The sequence below is a fragment of the Dendrobates tinctorius genome, unplaced genomic scaffold (assembly GCF_039654945.1).
Source record: "Dendrobates tinctorius isolate UK_male_01 unplaced genomic scaffold, ASM3965494v1 ptg000058l, whole genome shotgun sequence".
NCBI lineage: Eukaryota > Metazoa > Chordata > Amphibia > Anura > Dendrobatidae > Dendrobates > Dendrobates tinctorius.
Window position 1 is genome coordinate 822,715 of NW_027361726.1, and position 21,821 is coordinate 844,535.

The window sequence follows — 21,821 nt, forward strand, 5'->3', positions numbered from 1 at the left end:
ACTGCTGCTGAGCAGGCAGCAGACCCAGGAACAACTAGTCTTACTAAGCTGTTGCCCACTGCTCCTCCAACACTACATGAGAAAAATTATATAGTTGTTCAATGTTACAGCAGGTATGTGGTAGTGTCGGATGTTCTCTCACAATGAACGGCTCGGCCCCCCTGTTGCACAGATATCACAAGACTGGAAGTGACGGTCATACAGTAAGCACCTGTACACATCTGATTTCTAAAAGTAGTGTAACTTTAAATGACAGAGCTATATATTTCGTAATCATATATAACGTTAATGTTATGATAGTTTGCTTGCTCTAATATGTGAATTATAGCAAGACATAACCGCTCTAGAAAATATTTTGCTCTAACAAAGTTGCACGCTGTAGCGCTATAACAGGTGGTGTTAGTTCTGCCCCATGTCCGATGCCCGCTCACCGTCTCCAGTCTGTGTGATAGAACTGATTGGCATATGCCACGATGCTGAAGGGATAGTTGAGGTTACTCTGTATCACTCGTCTTCCGCTGCCATTTGACAATATGCACTCCAGCTTTTTAGTTCCTGTGTTTTAAGAAAAAGTTGTCACGTAAGAGACCGTTTGTACAATGTCGATACATACCAATACACATTTCTAAACATATAACTTGGTACCAAATAAATGTAGATGTTGGTAGGTAGAGAATAAAGTGATCTTAACTCTTTCCCACACTAGCACAACATTGGATGCCTTCTTACCTACCACAACAAGGAGCCCTTATGGTGGGGCAGGGGCCGCTCACGGTCTGTCAGCCGAAGCTGACCGTGACTGACTGCAAACCGTCGGACACCACACACTTGTGATTCCTGGCAGGAGCGGCAGTTAGTAACAGGTAAGAATACAGAGGTCTGCCATTTACCTACTTTTAGCAGAACAGATGGGGAATGTTGTGCACGGCCTTTCACAAGTATGCAAAACCTGGCAACACAATGCTCAGTACCATGTGCTCTCATGCCAACTAGATGTAAATGGCATATAAATGCCTGTTCTCAGCCATCGTACTCGAGAAGCCAAACTGTGCAGACTGGTGGAGTTTGGAAGGATTTAGAAGACAGCAAAGTGTCCGGTACTGGTGCCTGATGACGTGGTCCCTTATGATTAACAGGATTTTAGCCTACCCTGTCTGAAAACAGCATGCGATTAGGGCAGATGACTGACAAACCGATGTTGCAGTTGTGCGTCAGTCATTCTTTTACTGCTGGCTGACGGGAGATCAAACAAAACCTGGTGACCGGCTTCTCTTTATAAGGACTCTGACGGGCCCAGCCCTGATGTGCCCATTTAGATGGGAGGAAATAGAGAAGGAAGGTGTATATGACAGCTCTGGCGTCCAAAAGCTAACCAAATAAAAGGAGGCGGTAGAGAAGTGATAAGGTACGTGTAAATGTTTTAGTCTGTGCTGAAATTCATGGTGTGGCCAAGTCCAGGTGCGACTGTTAGGCTTCTTTTATACCTGCCGTGTTTTTGCGGCTGCAATAGATTTCTATGGGGCTGCAAAAACGGGCCATAAAAAATTTGTTGGAATGCCGTATGGCCGTGAGGGCTGTATTTATGGCCGAGAAAAAATATTAAACCTGCTCGATATTTTTCACGGCTTACGGACACGGCCCCCATTGAAATCAATGGAGCCGCAAAAACAACGGAAGCTTGCCCAGTGTGTATTGATTTTGCGGTACACCGTATTTTTACTAGGACACTCCCATGTACTTCCTGTTTATCACTTCGAAGGCCTGCAGAAATCAGAGAAGATTTTTGCGGCCCGTTTTTGTGGCAGACCATGAAAATTACTGCAAAAATCACAGCAAGTGTAAAAGAAGCCTTAACATTAACAACCTTCAGATATGGGGTTAGTGGGTTTATTTATCTGCAGGTTAATAGTGTTCCCAAGCTGCTCGGCTGCCAGTAAGAATTACAGTTCTCTCAACAGCCACAGGCTGTCAGTCATAGAGCCTCAGCTAGCCATGACTGAAAGCCTGGGACATTCACTGAGAATTCAGCTCATTTCTTCCTGACACCCAAACCTTCAGTGCATCAGCCGGGCAGCTTATGAACACTGAACCTGCAGCTATGGGGTTAATCTACAGGTTACTATAGAGATTCTTCACATCATTGGCTCCCTTTTTAAATGTAAGGGGCCATCCTAATTTCGTCACTTACCTCTGTGAGCCCTAACACCCCACAACTAAAGACAAACCTAAGGTTAAAGGGGTAATCCCATCTGCAGGATCCTATCCCTATAACAATGAACATTAATTTATACAAATAGGCCTTGATGAATTCTTTTACAGATGCAGTGATGATTTTGGCCCCGTCACTTCCAAACGGGCCCTACGTTGGGGAGTTTTTCCCTTTTCTAGCACCATACGGGCAACCTGTTAAAATACTGGAACAAAATCCACACTCCAAAAAGTCACATGGCACCAGTTCTGTTGTGGTCACACAAAAGTAGTTAGTTGCCAATGACAATAAAAGTTTTCCCAAATGTGGCAATACCTTATTTATTACTGAATGTCCATTTACATTTTCACAAGTAGGTAATTGAAATATACAGTGGGGCAAAAAAGTATTTAGTCAGTCAGCAATAGTGCAAGTTCCACCACTTAAAAAGATGAGAGGCGTCTGTAATTTACATCATAGGTAGACCTCAACTATGGGAGACAAACTGAGAAAAAAAAATCCAGAAAATCACATTGTCTGTTTTTTTTTTCATTTTATTTGCATATTATGGTGGAAAATAAGTATTTGGTCAGAAACAAAATTTCATCCCAATACTTTGTGATATATCCTTTGTTGGCAATGACAGAGGTCAAACGTTTTCTGTAAGTCTTCACAAGGTTGCCACACACTGTTGTTGGTATGTTGGCCCATTCCTCCATGCAGATCTCCTCTAGAGCAGTGATGTTTTTGGCTTTTCGCTTGGCAACACGGACTTTCAACTCCCTCCAAAGGTTTTCTATAGGGTTGAGATCTGGAGACTGGCTAGGCCACTCCAGGACCTTGAAATGCTTCTTACGAAGCCACTCCTTCGTTGCCCTGGCGGTGTGCTTTGGATCATTGTCATGTTGAAAGACCCAGCCACGTTTCATATTCAATGCCCTTGCTGATGGAAGGAGGTTTGCACTCAAAATCTCACGATACATGGCTCCATTCATTCTTTCATGTACCCGGATCAGTCGTCCTGGCCCCTTTGCAGAGAAACAGCCCCAAAGCATGATGTTTCCACCACCATGCTTTACAGTAGGTATGGTGTTTGATGGATGCAACTCAGTATTCTTTTTCCTCCAAACACGACAAGTTGTGTTTCTACCAAACAGTTCCAGTTTGGTTTCATCAGACCATAGGACATTCTCCCAAAACTCCTCTGGATCATCCAAATGCTCTCTAGCAAACTTCAGACGGGCCCGGACATGTACAGGCTTAAGCAGTGGGACACGTCTGGCACTGCAGGATCTGAGTCCATGGTGGCGTAGTGTGTTACTTATGGTAGGCCTTGTTACATTGGTCCCAGCTCTCTGCAGTTCATTCACTAGGTCCCCCCACGTGGTTCTGGGATTTTTGCTCACCGTTCTTGTGATCATTCTGACCCCACGGGGTGGGATTTTGCGTGGAGCACCAGATCGAGGGAGATTATCAGTGGTCTTGTATGTCTTCCATTTTCTAATTATTGCTCCCACAGTTGATTTCTTCACTCCAAGCTGGTTGGCTGTTGCGGATTCAGTCTTCCCAGCCTGGTGCAGGGCTACAATTTTGTTTCTGGTGTCCTTTGACAGCTCTTTGGTCTTCACCATAGTGGAGTTTGGAGTCAGACTGTTTGAGGGTGTGCACAGGTGTCTTTTTATACTGATAACAAGTTTAAACAGGTGCCATTACTACAGGTAATGAGTGGAGGAAAGAGGAGACTCTTAAAGAAGAAGTTACAGGTCTGTGAGAGCCAGAAATCTTGATTGCTTGTTTCTGACCAAATACTTATTTTCCACCATAATATGCAAATAAAATGAAAAAAAAACAGACAATGTGATTTTCTGGATTTTTTTTTTCTCAGTTTGTCTCCCATAGTTGAGGTCTACCTATGATGTAAATTACAGACGCCTCTCATCTTTTTAAGTGGTGGAACTTGCACTATTGCTGACTGACTAAATACTTTTTTGCCCCACTGTAAGTAGACGAAAAAATGGACAAACTAGAATGTAAATTTGAAACTCTGGCCTTTCCGACAATTAATTCCACCCTGATTGGTGCTTACAGCTGGTGTCATTTGACATAAATTACAACTGAACCCTTAGCTCCAAAAATGTAATCAATCACTTCAAAACTCTATAGGTTCATGAAAAACAAAAAGAAAAGTGAACATTTTAGATGCAACTTTCTGGAATCTGTTCTTATCCAAGGATGTTTTTCCACAAAATTATCAAACTGTAGGATTAGTACAAGTTTGAGAAACATTAATGTGCTTTGCCATGTACTCCAGCGTTCATAACAAAAAAACACCTCCCCTAAACGAAATGGAATTTTGCAAACAAAAATGTCGTGGTAATATGTAGATTGGCTCCGTCATTAATCCGCTTTTTCCCATTCAAAGGATGAAGCATCTGAGCACCAGTGAATAGACACAATCATCTCCTATCCACACTAACCCTTTAGTGAACATACCAAGATGTCACTTTTTTTTAAACAAAAAGCTCACAAAACTCATAAATCTTTTACCCATCAAATATATAAAACATTTGTACCTGCGTCTGCCCAACAAATCTGTTTGGAGAAGGGGTCAAAAGTCAGTCCGTTGGGTAATCCGATGTTATCGTTGACCAGGATCCTTCTGTTTGAGCCATCAATATAAGAGGTTTCGATCTTGGGGGCCTCTCGATTCCAGTCCGTCCAGTACAGGTTCCTGTAGGCAGCGTCGGCAAATGAAGCTAGAATTTTCAATTGCGCGATTTGCCATAAACAAGACGCGACGCTGATAGCGATTCCCAATTGTTATACAGTTCACAATGACAGGCAAGCTGCTTACCCTCGTAAAACATCTATGGTGATGGCACGAGGATTCACCAAGTTTGTGTCAAAGAGTGTATTCCTGTTGGAACCATCCAGCCGCGAGCTCTCTATTTTATCTGTGCTGCTGTCCGTCCAGAATAAAGTTCTCCGCAGGTAGTCAATGGCCAGACCCTCAGGACTCATCAAATCTAACGGGAGAGAAAAAAAGACTAATGCAATGTATAATCGACGTCTCCTCGGCTATACGACTCCATCCAGCTCCAGCTGGGCTCGCCATACTGATGGGGACAAGTGAAATGTCATCATTTCACTGGGTGGATGGACAATCGGGGATTGATGCTCTGGAGAGTTCAGAGCTTTAACTTTGAGATGATTGCTAGAACAAATGCAAGTGTGAAGGTTTTTGTACACAGTCTCTGAAATCCAAAAGTGTAGCTTATTTTTTGTCCCTTTGACCACTCAACATCTATCTAGTGGAGTTATGGTGCTGCTCACATCTTAGTCCACTAAAAACTGGTGTAAAAAAAAAATGGGAGGGAGGATCAGTTTGGCCAAAAGAAAGAAAAGCCCATTTGACAAAACTATTGGCGCTAACAGCAAACACAGCTGACCCAACATCAATTGATAGAAAGTGGTCCGAGTTTTTTGTTTTCCATACGTGAAAATGTTTAGTTGGTCGGCAACCATCACTCATTTTTTATCTCAATTGAATGAATACTACTATGCTTTTTATGCCATTCCGCACTTGTTAGGCTGGTTTCACATTTGCGTTGAGCAGAGCTGCGGAGGGCTGCGTACTTCCTCCGTTAAGCCCTGTCCAATGACGCACCTCTTCCATTCAGCTCCGCCTATGTCTGCATACGTCCTGCGTACCTATCTTTAACATTGGGTACGCAGGCCATGTGGATGTGTCCGAATGTGTCGTTTTGACGCTGTGCTGAACTGCGTTGAACGCAGTAGGTGGGGCTTAACGGAGGAAGTGCGCAGCCCTCCGCAGCTCTGCCAAACACAAATGTGAAACCAGCCTTAGACGGGCGTCATGTAGGTGCATAGATGGACCGCTCACCTGTACTGATGATGACTTCAGGCTCTGCCCCGTGCTCTAAGCTCGCCCGGCTAATCGTGCGTCCAGCCACGTCTGTCCAGTAGACCTTCTTCTCCTGACAGTCGTAATCGATCCCCACCACTATCGAGCCCTGCAGTTGGCGGGATGGATGGTTTAAGAAACATGGGGCTCAAATGTCCAAAAAGAGAGGCAAGTAAACTGCAGTTCCAGCAGATTTTCAGATGAGATAATTTTGCTGACAGGAGCATATAACTCAATGCGCCAAAGCATTATGATCACTTGGAGTTTGACCTCTGGGACTTGAATTTATTCTTAGTCTAAAGAAGCCGCAGCGTTGATTTTAGTGCTGCGTTCTTTTCACTATTTTTCCCTGCTCATGGCCCCACAATAGCACACTGCGCGATTGTTCCCACAAATCAGATCTACTACCATGAATCTAAACTGTGAGACACCATTAGGCTGTGTGCCCACGTTCAGGATTTTTCACTTTTTTTTAGCGTTTTTCCCCTGCAAAAACGCTTAAAAAAACGCATAAATTAAGCATCCCATTATTAGAATGCATTCCGCAATTTTTGTGCCCATGCTGCGTCTTTTTCCGCAAAAAAAATGCAGCATGTTCATTAATTTAGCTGAAAATCTGCGGATTTGCCACTATGTTTATTGTATTAGGAAGCTCCGCAAAAATAGCGCAAAAAAGCAAAAAAACGTGAAAAAAAAATGCGGATTTCCTGCGAAGGAGACCGGTTATGCTCAGGAAAATTCTGCTTTCATGGGCACATAGCCTCAATCCTGAAGCTTGTACAGACGGAGCAGAGCTGAAACTGCATTTAATCCTCCCGTGCTTGGACAGATTCAGCTACATAAGTGAGCGGGAAAAGTCCAATAAAGTCACCAGATTTGAATGGCAACGTTTTGGCGAGTTTCTGGTTAGTGGAAGGAAGTGAGGTAAACCTAGGACAAGGTCTTGCCCCTTCAGAAAGCCACAGACTGATGGTGTTTGGTCCCGGGACTAATAAATCTTTATTTATACATGTGGAAAAAGCCCCACATTATATTCCTGTGTGCCCATACCTTCCATGAAACACAGCCTAGAAATGCAGAAATTTGGACCAAAGTGACATATTGGCACTCCCAAATCTGGAATCTTAGGACAATGCTTCAGACTGGTGTGGATGACCTTCCTCGCCAGAGAAATGATGTCCATGGAGGTGACCCAGAACAGGGTAGGGGCAGAATGACAACCGGGGCACTAAATCCCCAGACCTCCAGTAACTGAGACCATGGAGTTCGTTCTCCGAAGCATAAATGTGGCCTGAATCCTGCACAGCTGACAGCCAGCTGTGCTCCGCAGACCTCCGCCCTCCCGGGGGACTGAGCGGGCGGACTTGGCTGACGCTTGCTGCATCCTCCACATGGCCGGGATCTGGTTTCTGGTGGGAATGGAGGATATGGGACAATAATGAACACTGTAGCAGCAGTAGAGGCAGGAAATGACATGTCTGCTGCAGCGATAATTAAACAGTTTAACCCAGTGACTGACAGGAGTCGGAGGTGAATACTTTATGGATGAGGTGCGGCAGTTTACATGGTACAAGTAGAGGTTTTTGGGCAGACATCGAATATCAACTGTGGACTCTACAACCCCCAGCATGTGGACTCACAACGATCTAACCGCTAAGACCTTGGTTTTGGGGTCTGTTCTCCCTGTGCTCTGTTTTGGTTCCTCAATGACAGTAGATCTGTGGGGACTTGGTGCCTGCAGCTGTTTAATCAGACGTAACAACTTCAACTGGGAAGCAGAGACGCAGGCAGGGGAACGCCGGAGAGGGTGCAAAATAGTCAACGATTTGGTATCCAGCTGTATGTTACAGTTTCCTCTGGAATTAAAGGACAAAAACACATGGAAACCTCAGACCTTGTGCAAAAGCCGAGAGGACAGAGCCAGACTTGGAGATTCTCCGTTTGGCCTTCATATGCCAAACCCAGGACACAACTTGGAGCAAAAATCCCGTATCCATTTTCTGGAACAAGCTGAAGCGAGAATCCCCGAATCCGCCTCCATCCTCTCGGTTTTGACATTATGGTCCGATTGCATATGATATGCATTTTGTGCATGTGAGTCCATGTAAAGGCCACATCTTTACTGTTTTGGGGGGACACGGAAATAGAATAGAATTGCCCAAACCAGATTGAATGTGAGCTACAAACTTAATAACTTTTTGCTGAACTCTACATGAATTGCAGCAGACTCCCAATGCGTTCCCCGCACTTCTTGCAGCTAATTGTACACACACTGGGCTGGGCACCGAGCAGAGATCTTCAGAGCTATTTCTAGGTTTTCTCAATTTCTCCTCACTAAAGCATAGTGCAGAACAGGGCGATTGGTTCCCGGTCACTCACATGTAGCGACAGCAGCGTCCTCGCTTTCTCTTTACGAAACTTGACGCCGTCCAGGGGTAAGTATCCTATCTGCTGCCCCTGTGCGTACAGGAGATAAGTGCCCGAAGTGGTCACCGCTACATCTGGCCGAGGGGTGGGCCGCGCAGTTGGCGGAGCAACGCTTGGCAAACCTGCAGAATGTTAAGAGATCAGTTACATCACAGCCCAAAATAATCGAGGGCCAAGGCCAGAAATGACATTATTATAGACCGGAGACTTACAAGCTGGAGTCATTCCCGGTTGAGTCCTGGTCCCCTCGATCTCTCGGCCATCTTTATCCACGCACCAGCAGTATCCGCTGTTCCCGTGGCACTGCAGAGGAGTAAAGGCTCCGTAGGCATCGCACTGGGGTATGTAATGCTCTGCAGCAGGGCTTCCGCTGTAGTGATCCAGGAGGTTCTGCTTCCATCTTTCGCACATGGTCTGTGGTCTCTGAGTGGGTTCTGGTAAAGGGGTCAATAAGAAGAAAAGTACACAACTGGTCAGATCCCATCATAGCGAGCTAGTCAGAGAACAGTTTTGTGCCCAGTCCAACGTATTATATGGCGAGGGCCAAAACTGCACTACTTTTACATAAAGCACTCCAAATACCAGTGCCATGCTTGGATAAATCTAGATGTGAAATGCGTCAGTTTCCATGTTCCGTTAGCAGCCAATACCAGTGTACCGACTGAGACTGGACCTCACTAAGAACAGTAGAAATCCACATGTAGAGCGCCCAATCTTATAATTTATCTGTGCGGCTTTCAAGGTGATCGCGTTAATTGACATTTTTGCTTAGCTACAATTTGCAAAATCAACTCTTTCAATCGCATGTTAACATAAAAAATGCAAAAGACACCTGCTTAATTCGTCACTCACCCGGCACGCCACACTTTGGCTGGCCTCGGCCTGGTCCTGTTCTTGTACCTTCTATTTCTTCACCATTTTTGGTAACACACCAACAGTGGCCCGTGCTCCCATGGCACTGCAGAGGGGTATAATTCCCTTCAGAGTCGCACTCTGGGATAAAAAGACCTGGACGAGGGCCTCTAGGATGAGTGGGTCCAAGGAGGTTGCGACGTTTCTCCAAGCAAGAAGTAGGAGGTCTGTAATCTGTACAAGGAGAGAGCACAACTTAAAAGAGGTATTCGGCTCTGCAGTTCTCAGCTGTCCCCTACCTAGGGTTGTGTAGATCTCTAAAGAACACCAAAAAATAGAAAGCTGTCCTTAATTGGACCAGGCATGAAGCTTGAGCAGCAGGGCACACAAGTGGCCGACTGCTATACAGCTCTGGCAAAAATTAAGAGACCACTGCACAGTTTTATAAAAATCAGCTCCTCTACATGTCTGACAGCCATTCCATTCCAGTGTCAGTTGAATTCCAACCAGAGTACACCTCATTCTACTTAATGTGCTTCTGATTAGGTGATCACCTGAACCAAATCTTATTTAACGAAGGAAAATATTAAAATCCCTGCTGTGGTGTTCACAATCCTCTTGCAATAGGACAAGCTGGATGGCAAAACAAGTGCTAGTACTATCCCAAAAGTAATAGGAATGAAAAAATAACTTTTAACCATGCCAAAGGAGTTGAAAAGAAAAGTCTTGAGTGAGGAAAAGAAGGGTTCAATACTGGCTTTACTAGCAGAGGGATACAGTGAACGTCATGTTGCCTCCATCCTTAAAATTTCTAAGACGGCAGTCCATTATAACAAGGTCAAGCAGCAGACATTGGGGACAACAAAGCTACAGACCGGCAGAGGGCGAAAACGACTCTCCAATGACCGGGATGACCGTCATCTTATTCGAATGTCACTCAGTAACCGCAGGATGACATCAAGTGACCTACAAAATGAATGGCAAATGGCAGCTGGGGTGAAGTGTATGGCAAGAGCAGTTCGTAAAAGGCTCCTAGAGGCAGGGCTCAAGTCATGTAAAGCTAGAAAAAAGCCTTTCATCAATGAGAAGCAAAGGAGAGCCAGGCTGAAGTTTACCATAGACCATAAGGATTGGACCATAGAGGACTGGAGTAAGGTAATCTTCTCTGATGAGTCTAATTTTCAGCTTTGCCCAACACCTGTTCGTCTAATGGTTAGACGGAGACCTGGAGAGACGTACAAGCCACAGTGTCTTGCACCCACTGTGAAATTTGGTGGAGCATCAGTGATGATCTGGGGATGCTTCAACAAGGCTGGAATTGGGCAGGTTAATCTTTGCGAAGGACGTATGAATCAAGCTGCATACAAGGTTATCCTGGAAAAACTGTTGATTCCTTCTGCTCATGCAATGTTCCACAACATTGAGGGACTGGTTTTTCCAGCAGGACAATGCGCCATGCCACACAGCTAGGTCAATGTGTGGATGAAGGACCATCACATCAAATTCCTATCATGGCCAGCCCAATCTCCAGACATCAACCCCATTGAAAATCTCTGGAATGTAATCGAGGAAGATGGATAGTCACAAGCCATCAAACTGCTTAAATTTTTGTACCAGCAGTGGCATAAGGTCACCCAAAAGCGGTGTGAAAAACTGGTGGGAAGCATGCCAAGACAATTGAAAGCTGTGATTTAAAAATCATGGTTATTCCACAAAAAAATATTGATTTCTGAACTCTTCCTGAGTTAAAACATTAGTATTGTTGTTTCTAAATGATTATGAACTTGTTTTCTTCGCATTATTTGAGGTCTGCAAGCACTGCATTTTTTTGTCTTTTGACCATTTCTAATTTTCTGAAAATAAATACAAAATTTAGTGCTTGGATAATCAAAGACATGTTGTCAGTAGTTTATAGAATAAAAGAGCAATTTACATTTTCATCAAAAATATACCTATAAAGAGAAAAATCAGACAAACTGAAAATTCTGCAGTGGTCTCTTAATTTTTGCCAGGGCTGTATTTAATTCTTGGATACTGCTACCTTCAGGCTGTGTTCACACGTTTTTTACCAAAAAATCTGCTCAAAAAACGCCTAAAAGAAGCTTCCCATTCATTTTAATGCATTTTGCACTTTTTGTGCATATTGATGCGTTTTTTACCGCGAAAAAAATGCTTCGCAGTAAAAAATGCAGCATGCTCATTAATTTTGCAGTAAATTCCGCATTTCTGGTTATTTTCTATGTGTTTGGGGACGCTCCGGAAAAAATTGCGGCAAAAACGCGCAAAAATCGCGGCAAAAACACACGTTTTTTGGGAAGGAGTCCGGTTTTCATGCAGAAATTTTCTGCATACGTGTGCACATAGCCTCACTATTTAGTGTCCAATGCTGCCTTTCTAAACCTCAAGGAAAATGTCATCGCACCTACTGCTCTTAGGATACACAGACTGAATGGTGGAGCAGGGAGCCAGCAGCTCCCTCCTCCATCATTATTGGCAACAGTATCCTGAGAACACAAATACTATGGAAATGGAGGACGGATGTGGGGAAATCGACATATTGTTTGACGCCAGCCTCCCCCAACTCACAAACTGTTTGCAGCCCATAACTGGCCGCAGGCCCCATGGAAACAGTCAAACGTCCGGGATGTAGCCTTGGCTCCAGTTTCCCCAGGTCTGCTATAACCTATTAGGCTCACACTTTTGTAAAGTTGTCTCAAATTGACATCCAGGCAAGTTTTTAGTACGCAGCATTACATGGAGTGGTGAAGACCCCCGAACTGATGACCCAATGCTATTTGCCCTACCAGAAATGAATGGATCTGAAAGATCAATCCACTACATAGACCAGGGGTCCCAAACCTGTTGCTTGGGAGCCACACATGTGACATGCGGTCCCATGAATTGTGGCTCGCGACTGTCTTCCAGCTTGGTGCATCAGCTTCAGGTCTAGTAAACAAGTACGAAGAGCACATCTCAAAACGGTAAATTTTGTGAGTAGCCCTGCACAGAAGTGCAGATCTGGGTGGACATATACTGGTCTTAGGGGTTTAGAGATGTTTTAGGTGTGGTACTCTGGAGTACCTGTTAGAGGAAGTGCTCAAAGCTGGATGTGACGGTGTGCTGGGAGTCCCTGATGGGAGAATACTGAATGGGGGCATTGTGGGAACCCCTGGATCTCAGTGTACTGCTTTGGAGTGATTTCTGTGGAAAAGCTTTGGTTATCATTATACCTGTATTGGGGGCTTTGGTTGACACTACATTGAAGGAGATGGGAGCTGGATGTGGCTCGCGCCCCTCTCTCAGTGCTGAATGTGGCTCGCGACCCTCTGTCTAATCTGAATGTAGTTCTCAAGGTCAGAAAGGTTGGCAACCACTGACGTAGACCAATCCTTGCATCAGTTTAATGAACCGCTGACTAGAGATGGGAGGACCCCTGGATGTTCGGGTCCGCCCGAACAGTTAAAAAAAAAAAGTTTGGGGTTCGAGTCCGGGTACTATTCTGGTACCCAATTATGTGAGCATGCAGCTGTAATCGGAAGTATAAAGTTTACCTCCGGTCACTGGTGTCCGCTGATGGGACTACTACGCCCATCATCCAACGCCTTCTGTCTACTAATGGAGAGGCGTCAGAGGATAGGTGTCTTATAATCTGTGAGCTTGATGTCACCGGTCAATACAAAGGTGACATCATCCCCACAAATATGAACCCCACTTGCCACCGCTACAGGGCAAGCGGAAAGAACGGGCAAAGCGCCAGAATTGGCGCATCAAATAGATGCGCCTTTTCTGGGGTGGCTGTGGGCTGTTACTTTTAGAAAGGGGGGGCAATATCCATGACCACTTGCCAGCCTGAGAATACCAGCCCCCAGCTGTCAGCTTTAGCAAGGCTGGTTGTCAAAAATGGAGGGGACCCCACGCCGGTTTTTAAATTTAAATTATTTATTTAAATAATTAAAAAATACAGTGTGGGGACCCCCCTATTCTTGATAGCTGCCTGCTTCAGCAAGGCTGGTTGAGGGTTGCAGCCCCCAGCTGTCAGTTTTGCCTAGCTGGTTATGAAAAATACAGGGGAGCCCACGCTGTATAATTTTTATTTTTTAATTTTTTAGTGAGAGCAGGTGGAGGCTGCTTTCTAATTAAGTGTTATTAGCGGCAGCACTAGTCCCATCAGCTGACACCAGTAACTGGAGGTAAACTTTATGCCTCCGATCACAGCTGCAGGCTCATGCTCTCATTTGAAAGTGTAGGAACTGTGGCTGTCTGACCGGTGATGATGATTTTACTGCCGTTCAGAAGCGGTATTCGCCGCGCTGTCATGAACATGACAGTGCAACAAACACCTAATGTGGCAGGGGGGCCGAACCCAAACAGTAACACAGACTTCCTGGTGAAGTCAGTGTTTGGTGTCCGTGCCTGAACAGTAGGTGTTCGGTATGGACGCCGAACTTTACTGTTCAGGTTCGCCCATCTCTACTACTAATGCCAAAAATCCATGAATGACATGAGATAATATAGGGTCTCTCCCACACACATGTTACACATCAGAGCGCACCATTTGACATTTCCAGATAATTGGAAGCACATGGAGGAGCAGCTATGATTTCCGTACCTGGGGCCTGTATACACTGGAAGCCGTCACCCGTAAAACCGTGGTTGCAATCACATGAAAATGACCCGGGGGTGTTGGTGCACGTAGCATCTGGATGGCACCTGCGCTCTGTACACTCGTTCACATCTGAAAGGGAAAATGAGAGAAAATGGATTCACATTTCTAGGGCAGACAGATGTGAAAGTCAACCACAGGAGCAAGGCTGGGGAAATCCCAGGACATGGGAGATGTCGTCACAGTCCGGACCAGCACTGAGCAGGCGGCAGCCAAAGTAAAGTGGTTAGATTACTTGTTAATTACATGTCAATGTAAGGTGCTGTGTTAGATTAGGCAGTAAAAGATGGCACTGGACAATCTCCTTTAATAGCATCTGGCAACGGATATGAACTACTGCTGAGACCATCCGAAGCTCCACTGCTCTTGTAGGATGTCCTGGAAATTAGGTAAGACCAGCGAGTCATCAGACAGTTGTTTCACCAGCATATGGCAGCCATGTTTCCAGATATCAGGGCAGAAGGACCAGTTGCCACAAGATCCCCCTTTAGTGGAATCACAGGACTGCATATTTCAGTGAAGAGACCTCTCGTTCTATGACTGGTCTGGGGGTCTCAACCGATCCTGAGAAGGGATTACAGCATGGTTTATAATCTCCAGCTGATGCTACACTCAATAATAACCTGTGGCTTTTTAGACCCTGGGAACTAATTTCTCCTCTGTCTTTCATCAGAATTCAAAGGGACGACGCATTAAGGACTCTAACATCTGCCCGGTTTCTTTTTAAACTTTTCAAACATACAATTAGTAAGTCAGAGCAGGAGATTAAACATGTTCAGCCCTGAAGGAGGGTCTGCTTTCTTTCAGAACTGCACCATGGTCTTATGGTGGCCACATGGGCTGGGAATAGAGTCAAGAAAGGGCAAAAAAACTCCACCAATCATGGTCACTAATCCAATGTGCTCCTTACACGGAGGATCCTTGGAGAGGTGCAGTATTGGCGACTGTTTGTGGAAACACGCTGAGACAGTCTAAACTTAAGAGAAGCATAAGCTACAAGTGCTGGGGGCTTTATTTGAACTTTGAAGATGAGGGGTTTGTCACTTGCAGGAAACCTGGCTGGGAAAGACAGGTCACTCTTCTGCTCCGCCACCTGAAATCTCACGCAGGCGCTCCCGGGTCCGGCTCGCCCAACAGCAACAGGACCTTACTGCACACGTGCCATTAATCGGGAATGATGGTGCTTGTGTAAATCCAAATCCCAACTCTAAAAGTATAGAGTTGTGTAATCCCCCGCTTATTATTGAGAATCAACACTTAGTGGGGTGCTTAACGTGTTTCTACCTGGGCTGCTGCACTGAAGGAGTTGTTGGGCAGATAGCCAGTCAGAGATCCAGTAAGAGCCTCAGAGTCTAGTCACCAGTCAGTGAGAGCCACATTGTCCAGTCACCAGCCAGTGAACGACTCAGAGTCCATCGACATGACAGAGGCCCTCACAGATCACCTCACATTCACACAGGAGCTTCTCCCGAACCCCTGCCATCGGCATGACAGAGCCCTTCATAAATCACCTCACATTCACACAGGAGCTTGTCCTGGACCCCTGACTGCAGTCAGACTGTGGAAGTTTGGGAGTCACAGTCACATTTTTTCTTCCTTTTCTTCTTTTCATGCCTTGGGGCGACCAATTAAAAGATGAAAGCGCTCACACAGGAACCAGAGGACAATGGCTGCTGTGTTGTGGGTTTGTCTGAAATCTGCACCTTGAGGCTCAGAGGGATCATTTGTTTCCTTAGAATTTCCTTGAAAGTTTATTGAAGTGGCCTCATCCTTGTGCCTGAGCTTTTATCTAGCACCATGGACCGCATATTAATGGTGAAAACTACATGGAGGGTCCCATATAGTGCCAGCGCAGCTCCATGACCTATACAAGCAGAATTTGGGGTTTTATGGGGATTAATCTCTGCCTAAGCAATAGCTTAGCCAAGAGATCCTGCCACCCAGGAAGAGGCCGGGCATATAGAACCTGCGTATTCACCGGAACACATAACCACTGAACCATGACATAAGAACCTTCATGTCGGAGCTATGAAGCCCATTTATTACAAGGGGCTGGAGTGTAGATTTGGTAGACATTATGTATTCTTACCGATGCAAGTCTGTTCGCTCCTCGTGTAACCAGGGAAGCATTCACACGTAAAGACGCCATCGCCACGTGGTACGCACTGAGATGTGGTCGTGTCACAGCCATGTGTGCCATCCTCACAGGGGTTAGAAAATGAGACCCCCGCTACGGAGAAAGATGGAAGAATAATAAAATCCTGTGTATACAGCCGCCCAACAAGGAGAACAGAGACAAGATCCATCATATTAACCAACCCAACTGTGGCCAAACTGCAACCGGGCCATCATCATGGAGTTACACGCTGTATGTACACCAGCAGAATAGTTTAATACCAGAAAACCCAGACTCATAGTGATATGTGGACAGAGCCACAGAAAAAAACACTCCAAAATGAGCATTATAAAACAGGCGAAGCACAGGAGTGTATCTACTATGCAAGTTTGTATCCCTTTAATTAGATACTACCTCAGTAAGTTTGGTTCTTATGCTGCGGTGGTGTTTCTGAGACTGGGTAAGGTTATACATGCTCCTATTAGTATACACGCATCTTACTGGGTGTTTGTACCTCTGAAGAGATAGTAATGATTCTTTTTGATATGGGAGATTTATGTAATGTTTTTCCAATCCGAGGTAGTATATAATTAAAGGGATACAAACTTACATAGTATACCTTACCATAAAGAATTTTCTGACCTGTATCTGAACCTTCTGTAATTATACACTTCTGCAGAGAACCACTACTGTGTGTCCTTATTTTGCACTTGTTTGTGTGTGATTAGTATGTAATATTTTAGGTGCTAATAAAGCTTTTTTGTACATTTTAAACACTCCTGTGCTTCTCCTGTTTTATAATAACCAGCAGAATAGTGAGTGCAGCTCTGGGATATAATATAGGAGGTAACTCAGGATCAGTAATGTAATGTATGTACACAGTGACTGCACCAGCAGAATAGTGAGTGCAGCTCTGGGGTATAATACAGGATGTAACTCAGGATCAGTAATGTAATGTATGTACACAGTGACTGCACCAGCAGAATAGTGAGTGCAGCTCTGGGGTATAATACAGGATGTAACTTCGCATCAGTAATGTAATGTATGTACACAGTGACTGCACCAGCAGAATAGTGAGTGCAGCTCTGGAGTATAATACAGGATGTAACTTCGCATCAGTAATGTAATGTATGCACACAGTGACTGCACCAGCAGAATAATGAGTGCAGCTCTGGTGTATAATACAGGATGTAACTCAGGATTAGTAATGTAATGTGTGTACACAGTGACTGCACCAGCAGAATAGTGAGTGCAGCTCTGGAGTATAATACAGGATGTAACTCAGAATCAGTAATGTAATGTATGTACACAGTGACTGTACCAGCAGAATAGTGAATGCAGCTCTGGAGTATAATACAGGATTTAACTCAGGATCAGTAATGTAATGTGTGTACACAGTGACTGCACCAGCAGAATAGTGAGTGCAGCTCTGGGGTATAATACAGGATGTAACTTCGCATCAGTAATGTAATGTATGCACACAGTGACTGCACCAGCAGAATAGTGAGTGTAGCTCTGGAGTATAATACAGGATGTAACTCAGGATCAGTAATGTAATGTATGTACACAGTGACTGCACCAGCAGAATAGTGAGTGCAGCTCTGGGGTATAATACAGGATGTAACTTCGTATCAGTAATGTAATGTATGCACACAGTGACTGCACCAGCAGAATAATGAGTGCAGTTCTGGATTATACACATGATCATGGCACTCACATGGTATGCAGTTCTGTCCATCAGCTGAAAACTCGTATCGCGGCTGACACTCGCACTTGTAGCTGCCAGGCAGGTTCAGACACTGAGTGTTGCGGCCACAGTTGGCGACTCCGGTCTCACATTCATCCACATCTTGGGAGAGAACACAATGAAATCCACGCATTACATAGTGGGATTGTGCCGCCCATAAGCCGTAATCTATGGATCTGCTTGTGGAGTGTTTGATTGCAGAACTGACATTGTGGTGTGGACTGTCCCATAATTCAGAAATTTTTTAGACTGTAGATCTCAGCGGAGATATCACAGCAATAGCGCATCAATGTTCTCGCCAATCAGTTCAGCTGAGCAGGATTAGACGGCACATGACTATGACCTCGGTGACTGGAGAGAGCGGTGACACAGGCCGAGGCCGGAGAATCGGCAGGGAGTCACTACTATCCCCAGGGAGGGTGAGTTTGTAAAATAATAAAGGAATTGTCCACTTTCTTGAATATGAGTATCAAACTTTGAAACTCATTCAAGTATCTGTGCCTCATAAAAAAAATGATTATTAATTTTTTTTCATAAAAATTGTCCCGTTCTTATAAGTTTTGTAAATACATTAGTATTTCTAGCACTTAAAGGGTGGTTCTCATGTCTTCCCATCAGGGGTGCACAGGAGCAGTGATACCAGTTTGGACTGACCGGCCTCGATTGCTGCATGTGAGCCGGTGAGAGCAGCACATGTGTTCAGCATGGCAGCGCTGGTGAAGGGGAGCGTGGCACGTGGCTTCAGACGAGGGTATGGAAACGAAGGCTCTATAGCCACAATATACGGCAGAATGATAGGAAATCTCTACCGGGCTGCATCATTAGAGCCAGCAGGGGGCGACACTGAGCACAAGAGAGAGCCCCTCACAGGAAGGTGGACAAGTCAGGGGGATCTGCGGTTAGACTTACCGGTGCAATCTCTGCCATCTCCATGGTAGCCGGTCGCACAGACGCAGGTGTAATTCTGTCCGGACGACGGACGACACTGGGCTCGCGTGTCGCACAGGTGCGTGCCATCGTAGCAGGGGCTCCCTTGTGTGGGCTCCTGAGAAGAATCTGGGGGCAAAACAAATGAAGCTGGGCAAAAAGTGCAAAACCTCTCAGGCTGTTTGCTCACCTCGTTTTTGCGGGGGGCCTGGGCCCTCTAGACCCACCCAAAGACTCCTGGCACAGAGACTCACAATGAGAAGAATCTTTTGGGAAAGGAGAGCTGCAATCTCACAAAGCTCGGAAACGAAGCCTGGATTTGAAGCAAAGGAACAAAACCATTCTGGCAGCTGAGCATTTACTACAACTGTCAAGTCCTGGAGACAGTTTCTCCTGCTCTGATACATTGTAGCAAACAATCAATTGGAGCTTCCAGAGGAGGAGCAATACTGGAGACAATTGTAACAATGTGAACACTTCCATTCGGAGACTGAAAACAAAAAGGAAAAGAACATGCCACGTAGAGGAGCACGTAGTGGTCAACCCTGTAGGCAATAAGATATGTTTAATGCAAGGAATATCGCCTGGCCGTTGGCTTGGGGGTTCCCTCTGTAGATTCCCACTGCTCCGGAGAATTCGGCATTGACATGTGCGGCCACTGTTGAATTCTGACAGCACAAGCGCACCACGGCTTCGGTCACCCTCTGGTGATCTCCAGCAGTCACGCTGAACTCTATTAACTTTTTCTGCTCGTCCTATAGTCAATGAAGGAAGCTAAGAAGCTTCCTCGGGATCGGACCCCCAGCGATCAGTAACTTCCTTAGGGCACTGCAGAATTCTGACAGCACAAGCGCACTACGGCTCCGGTCACCCTCTGGTGATCTCCAGCAGTCGCGCTGAACTCCATTAACTTTTTCTGCTCGTCCTATCGTCAGTGAAGGAAGCTAAGAAGCTTTCTCGGGATCGGACCCCCAGCGATCAGTAACTTCCTTAGGGCACTGCTGAATTCTGACAGCACAAGTCAACCACGGCTCCGTTCATCCTCTGGTGATCTCCAGCAGTCGTGCTGAACTCCACTAACGTTTTCTGCTTGTGCTATAGTCAATGAAGGAAGCTGAGAAGCTTCCTCGGGATCGGTGAAGGCCCCAGTGGTCGGACTCCCAGCAATCACTGCTAGGGTTGGGATAACGTTAATGATGGGAAAGACCCTGTAAACTATAAGCAGAATCCGCTGTTGCTTCTTCTTGCCATCAGTAAGTTTAGTCAATGGATTAAGAATTCTGAGAAGATTGCAGTGACCCCCCCATGCCCCTTTTCTGTGTGACCCTCGCCTGTACTCCGGTGGGTTTCCTTTGTGTTGGGTCTTGTCGCCTTTGTTCGGTTTCCTCCCGCAGGAGAATGTCTTTCGCCTCGTTCTGCGCCCGGGTGGGAGGGGAAGAGGGGAAGGGTCTACTTAACTTTTTTTACATGCAACAAAGCCCCTTTTCTGTCCTGTAACTGCCTGAGTAATTTGGCATCAGCTCTCAGGTCACGAAGTCAAGAAACCTAATGTGCTCCATAAAGTCTCCTGAAGAGCGGGGGCCACTATTCATCAGCCAGACACAAAGAGGCCAGATAAAGACCCTCCGACAATGGCAGGAGAACAAAGCCAGAGGACGTTGAGGGGCAAATTACAACCTTGTGATATCTGCTGCCTTCATTAAAGGGGCGGGCGGGGGGGGGGGGTTAAATGATTATAGCGATTCCAGAGCTTTGAACTAGCATCAGGGGCAGTGCCGGAGGATTTTTAGAGGCGCCTGCGTCACACGTCTGCCCTGCTCATCGCTACAGTTATGGGCAATGATCAAACCACTGGGATTGTGACAGGGAGTGGGAACTGACCGCACACAGAGACCCCAATGTAGACCCAGACGTACAGACCCCACACTTTATCCACTTAAAATGTACGATCCAACAAAGATTTACTAAACTTACCCTGAACGGACCCTATGTGACTGGTGATAGCGAAGCGGAGGACTTTCTCGTCCTTGTTGTAAAGGGCAAACATGCGATCCACGGCCAGCTTCTGGGCATTGGGTGGGAACCTCTGGGAATGGCCGCAATCCTGGTAGGTAATATTCTGCCTCAGTCGGTAAGACAGTCTCTGGACTTCATTATTGGCAGATGTCACCGTGTATTCCCTGTAAGCCGTGGAGGTCACAACTGGAGGAGAACAAAAAGAGACAAAAATCATTGAAATTACCAAGCCAGACCCGGCCAAGAGGGTGAGGATGGGCCGACATAGCAGGGCCAGGAAAGAGGGATCTCCCACCCCAACTATCTCACCATCGGATCCTTGTAAGAACAAGAGAACCAGACAGAAGAAACCAAAGTGGGAACAAAGAAAAAGTACAGGATCAGTAATGTGTGTACATGGTGACTGCACCAGCAGAATAGTGAGTGCAGCTCTGGAGTATAATACAGGATGTAACTCAGGATCAGTAATGTATGTACACAGTGACTGCACCAGCAGAATAGTGAGTGCAGCTCTGGGGTATAATACAGGATGTAACTCAGGATCAGTAATGTAATGTATGTACACAGTGACTGCACCAGCAGAATAGTGAGTGCAGCTCTGGAATGTAATACAGGATGTAACTCAGGATCAGTAATGTAATGTATGTACAGAGTGACTACACCAGCAGAATAGTGAGTTCAGCTCTGTAGTATAATACAGGATGTAACTCAGGATCAGTAATGTAATGTATGTACACAGTGACTGCACCAGCAGAATAGTGAGTGCAGCTCTGGGGTATAATACAGGATGTAACTCAGGATCAGTAATGTAATGTATGTACACAGTGACTGCACCAGCAGAATAGTGAGTGTAGCTCTGGGGTATAATACAGGATGTAACTCAGGATCAGTAATGTAATGTATGTACACAGTGACTGCACCAGCAGAATAGTGAGTGCAGCTCTGGGGTATAATACAGGA

General features: G+C 45.6%; 1 protein-coding gene across 1 annotated transcript in view; it reads right to left on the reverse strand.

Annotated features, from left to right (window-relative positions):
- NID2 (nidogen 2) overlaps positions 1 to 21,821 on the reverse strand; it is a 79,468-nt gene that overhangs the window by 1,620 nt on the left and 56,027 nt on the right. The window contains exons 8-19 of the mRNA XM_073577911.1: positions 20,820 to 21,047; positions 18,828 to 18,974; positions 17,889 to 18,020; positions 16,145 to 16,285; positions 14,002 to 14,127; positions 9,393 to 9,626; positions 8,753 to 8,974; positions 8,493 to 8,662; positions 6,093 to 6,222; positions 5,043 to 5,214; positions 4,762 to 4,919; positions 432 to 555 (exon numbers count right to left, since the gene is read on the reverse strand). Of these exons, the coding sequence (XP_073434012.1) occupies positions 432 to 555; positions 4,762 to 4,919; positions 5,043 to 5,214; positions 6,093 to 6,222; positions 8,493 to 8,662; positions 8,753 to 8,974; positions 9,393 to 9,626; positions 14,002 to 14,127; positions 16,145 to 16,285; positions 17,889 to 18,020; positions 18,828 to 18,974; positions 20,820 to 21,047 (1,984 nt within the window). The remainder of the gene's footprint in view (positions 1 to 431; positions 556 to 4,761; positions 4,920 to 5,042; positions 5,215 to 6,092; positions 6,223 to 8,492; positions 8,663 to 8,752; positions 8,975 to 9,392; positions 9,627 to 14,001; positions 14,128 to 16,144; positions 16,286 to 17,888; positions 18,021 to 18,827; positions 18,975 to 20,819; positions 21,048 to 21,821) is intronic.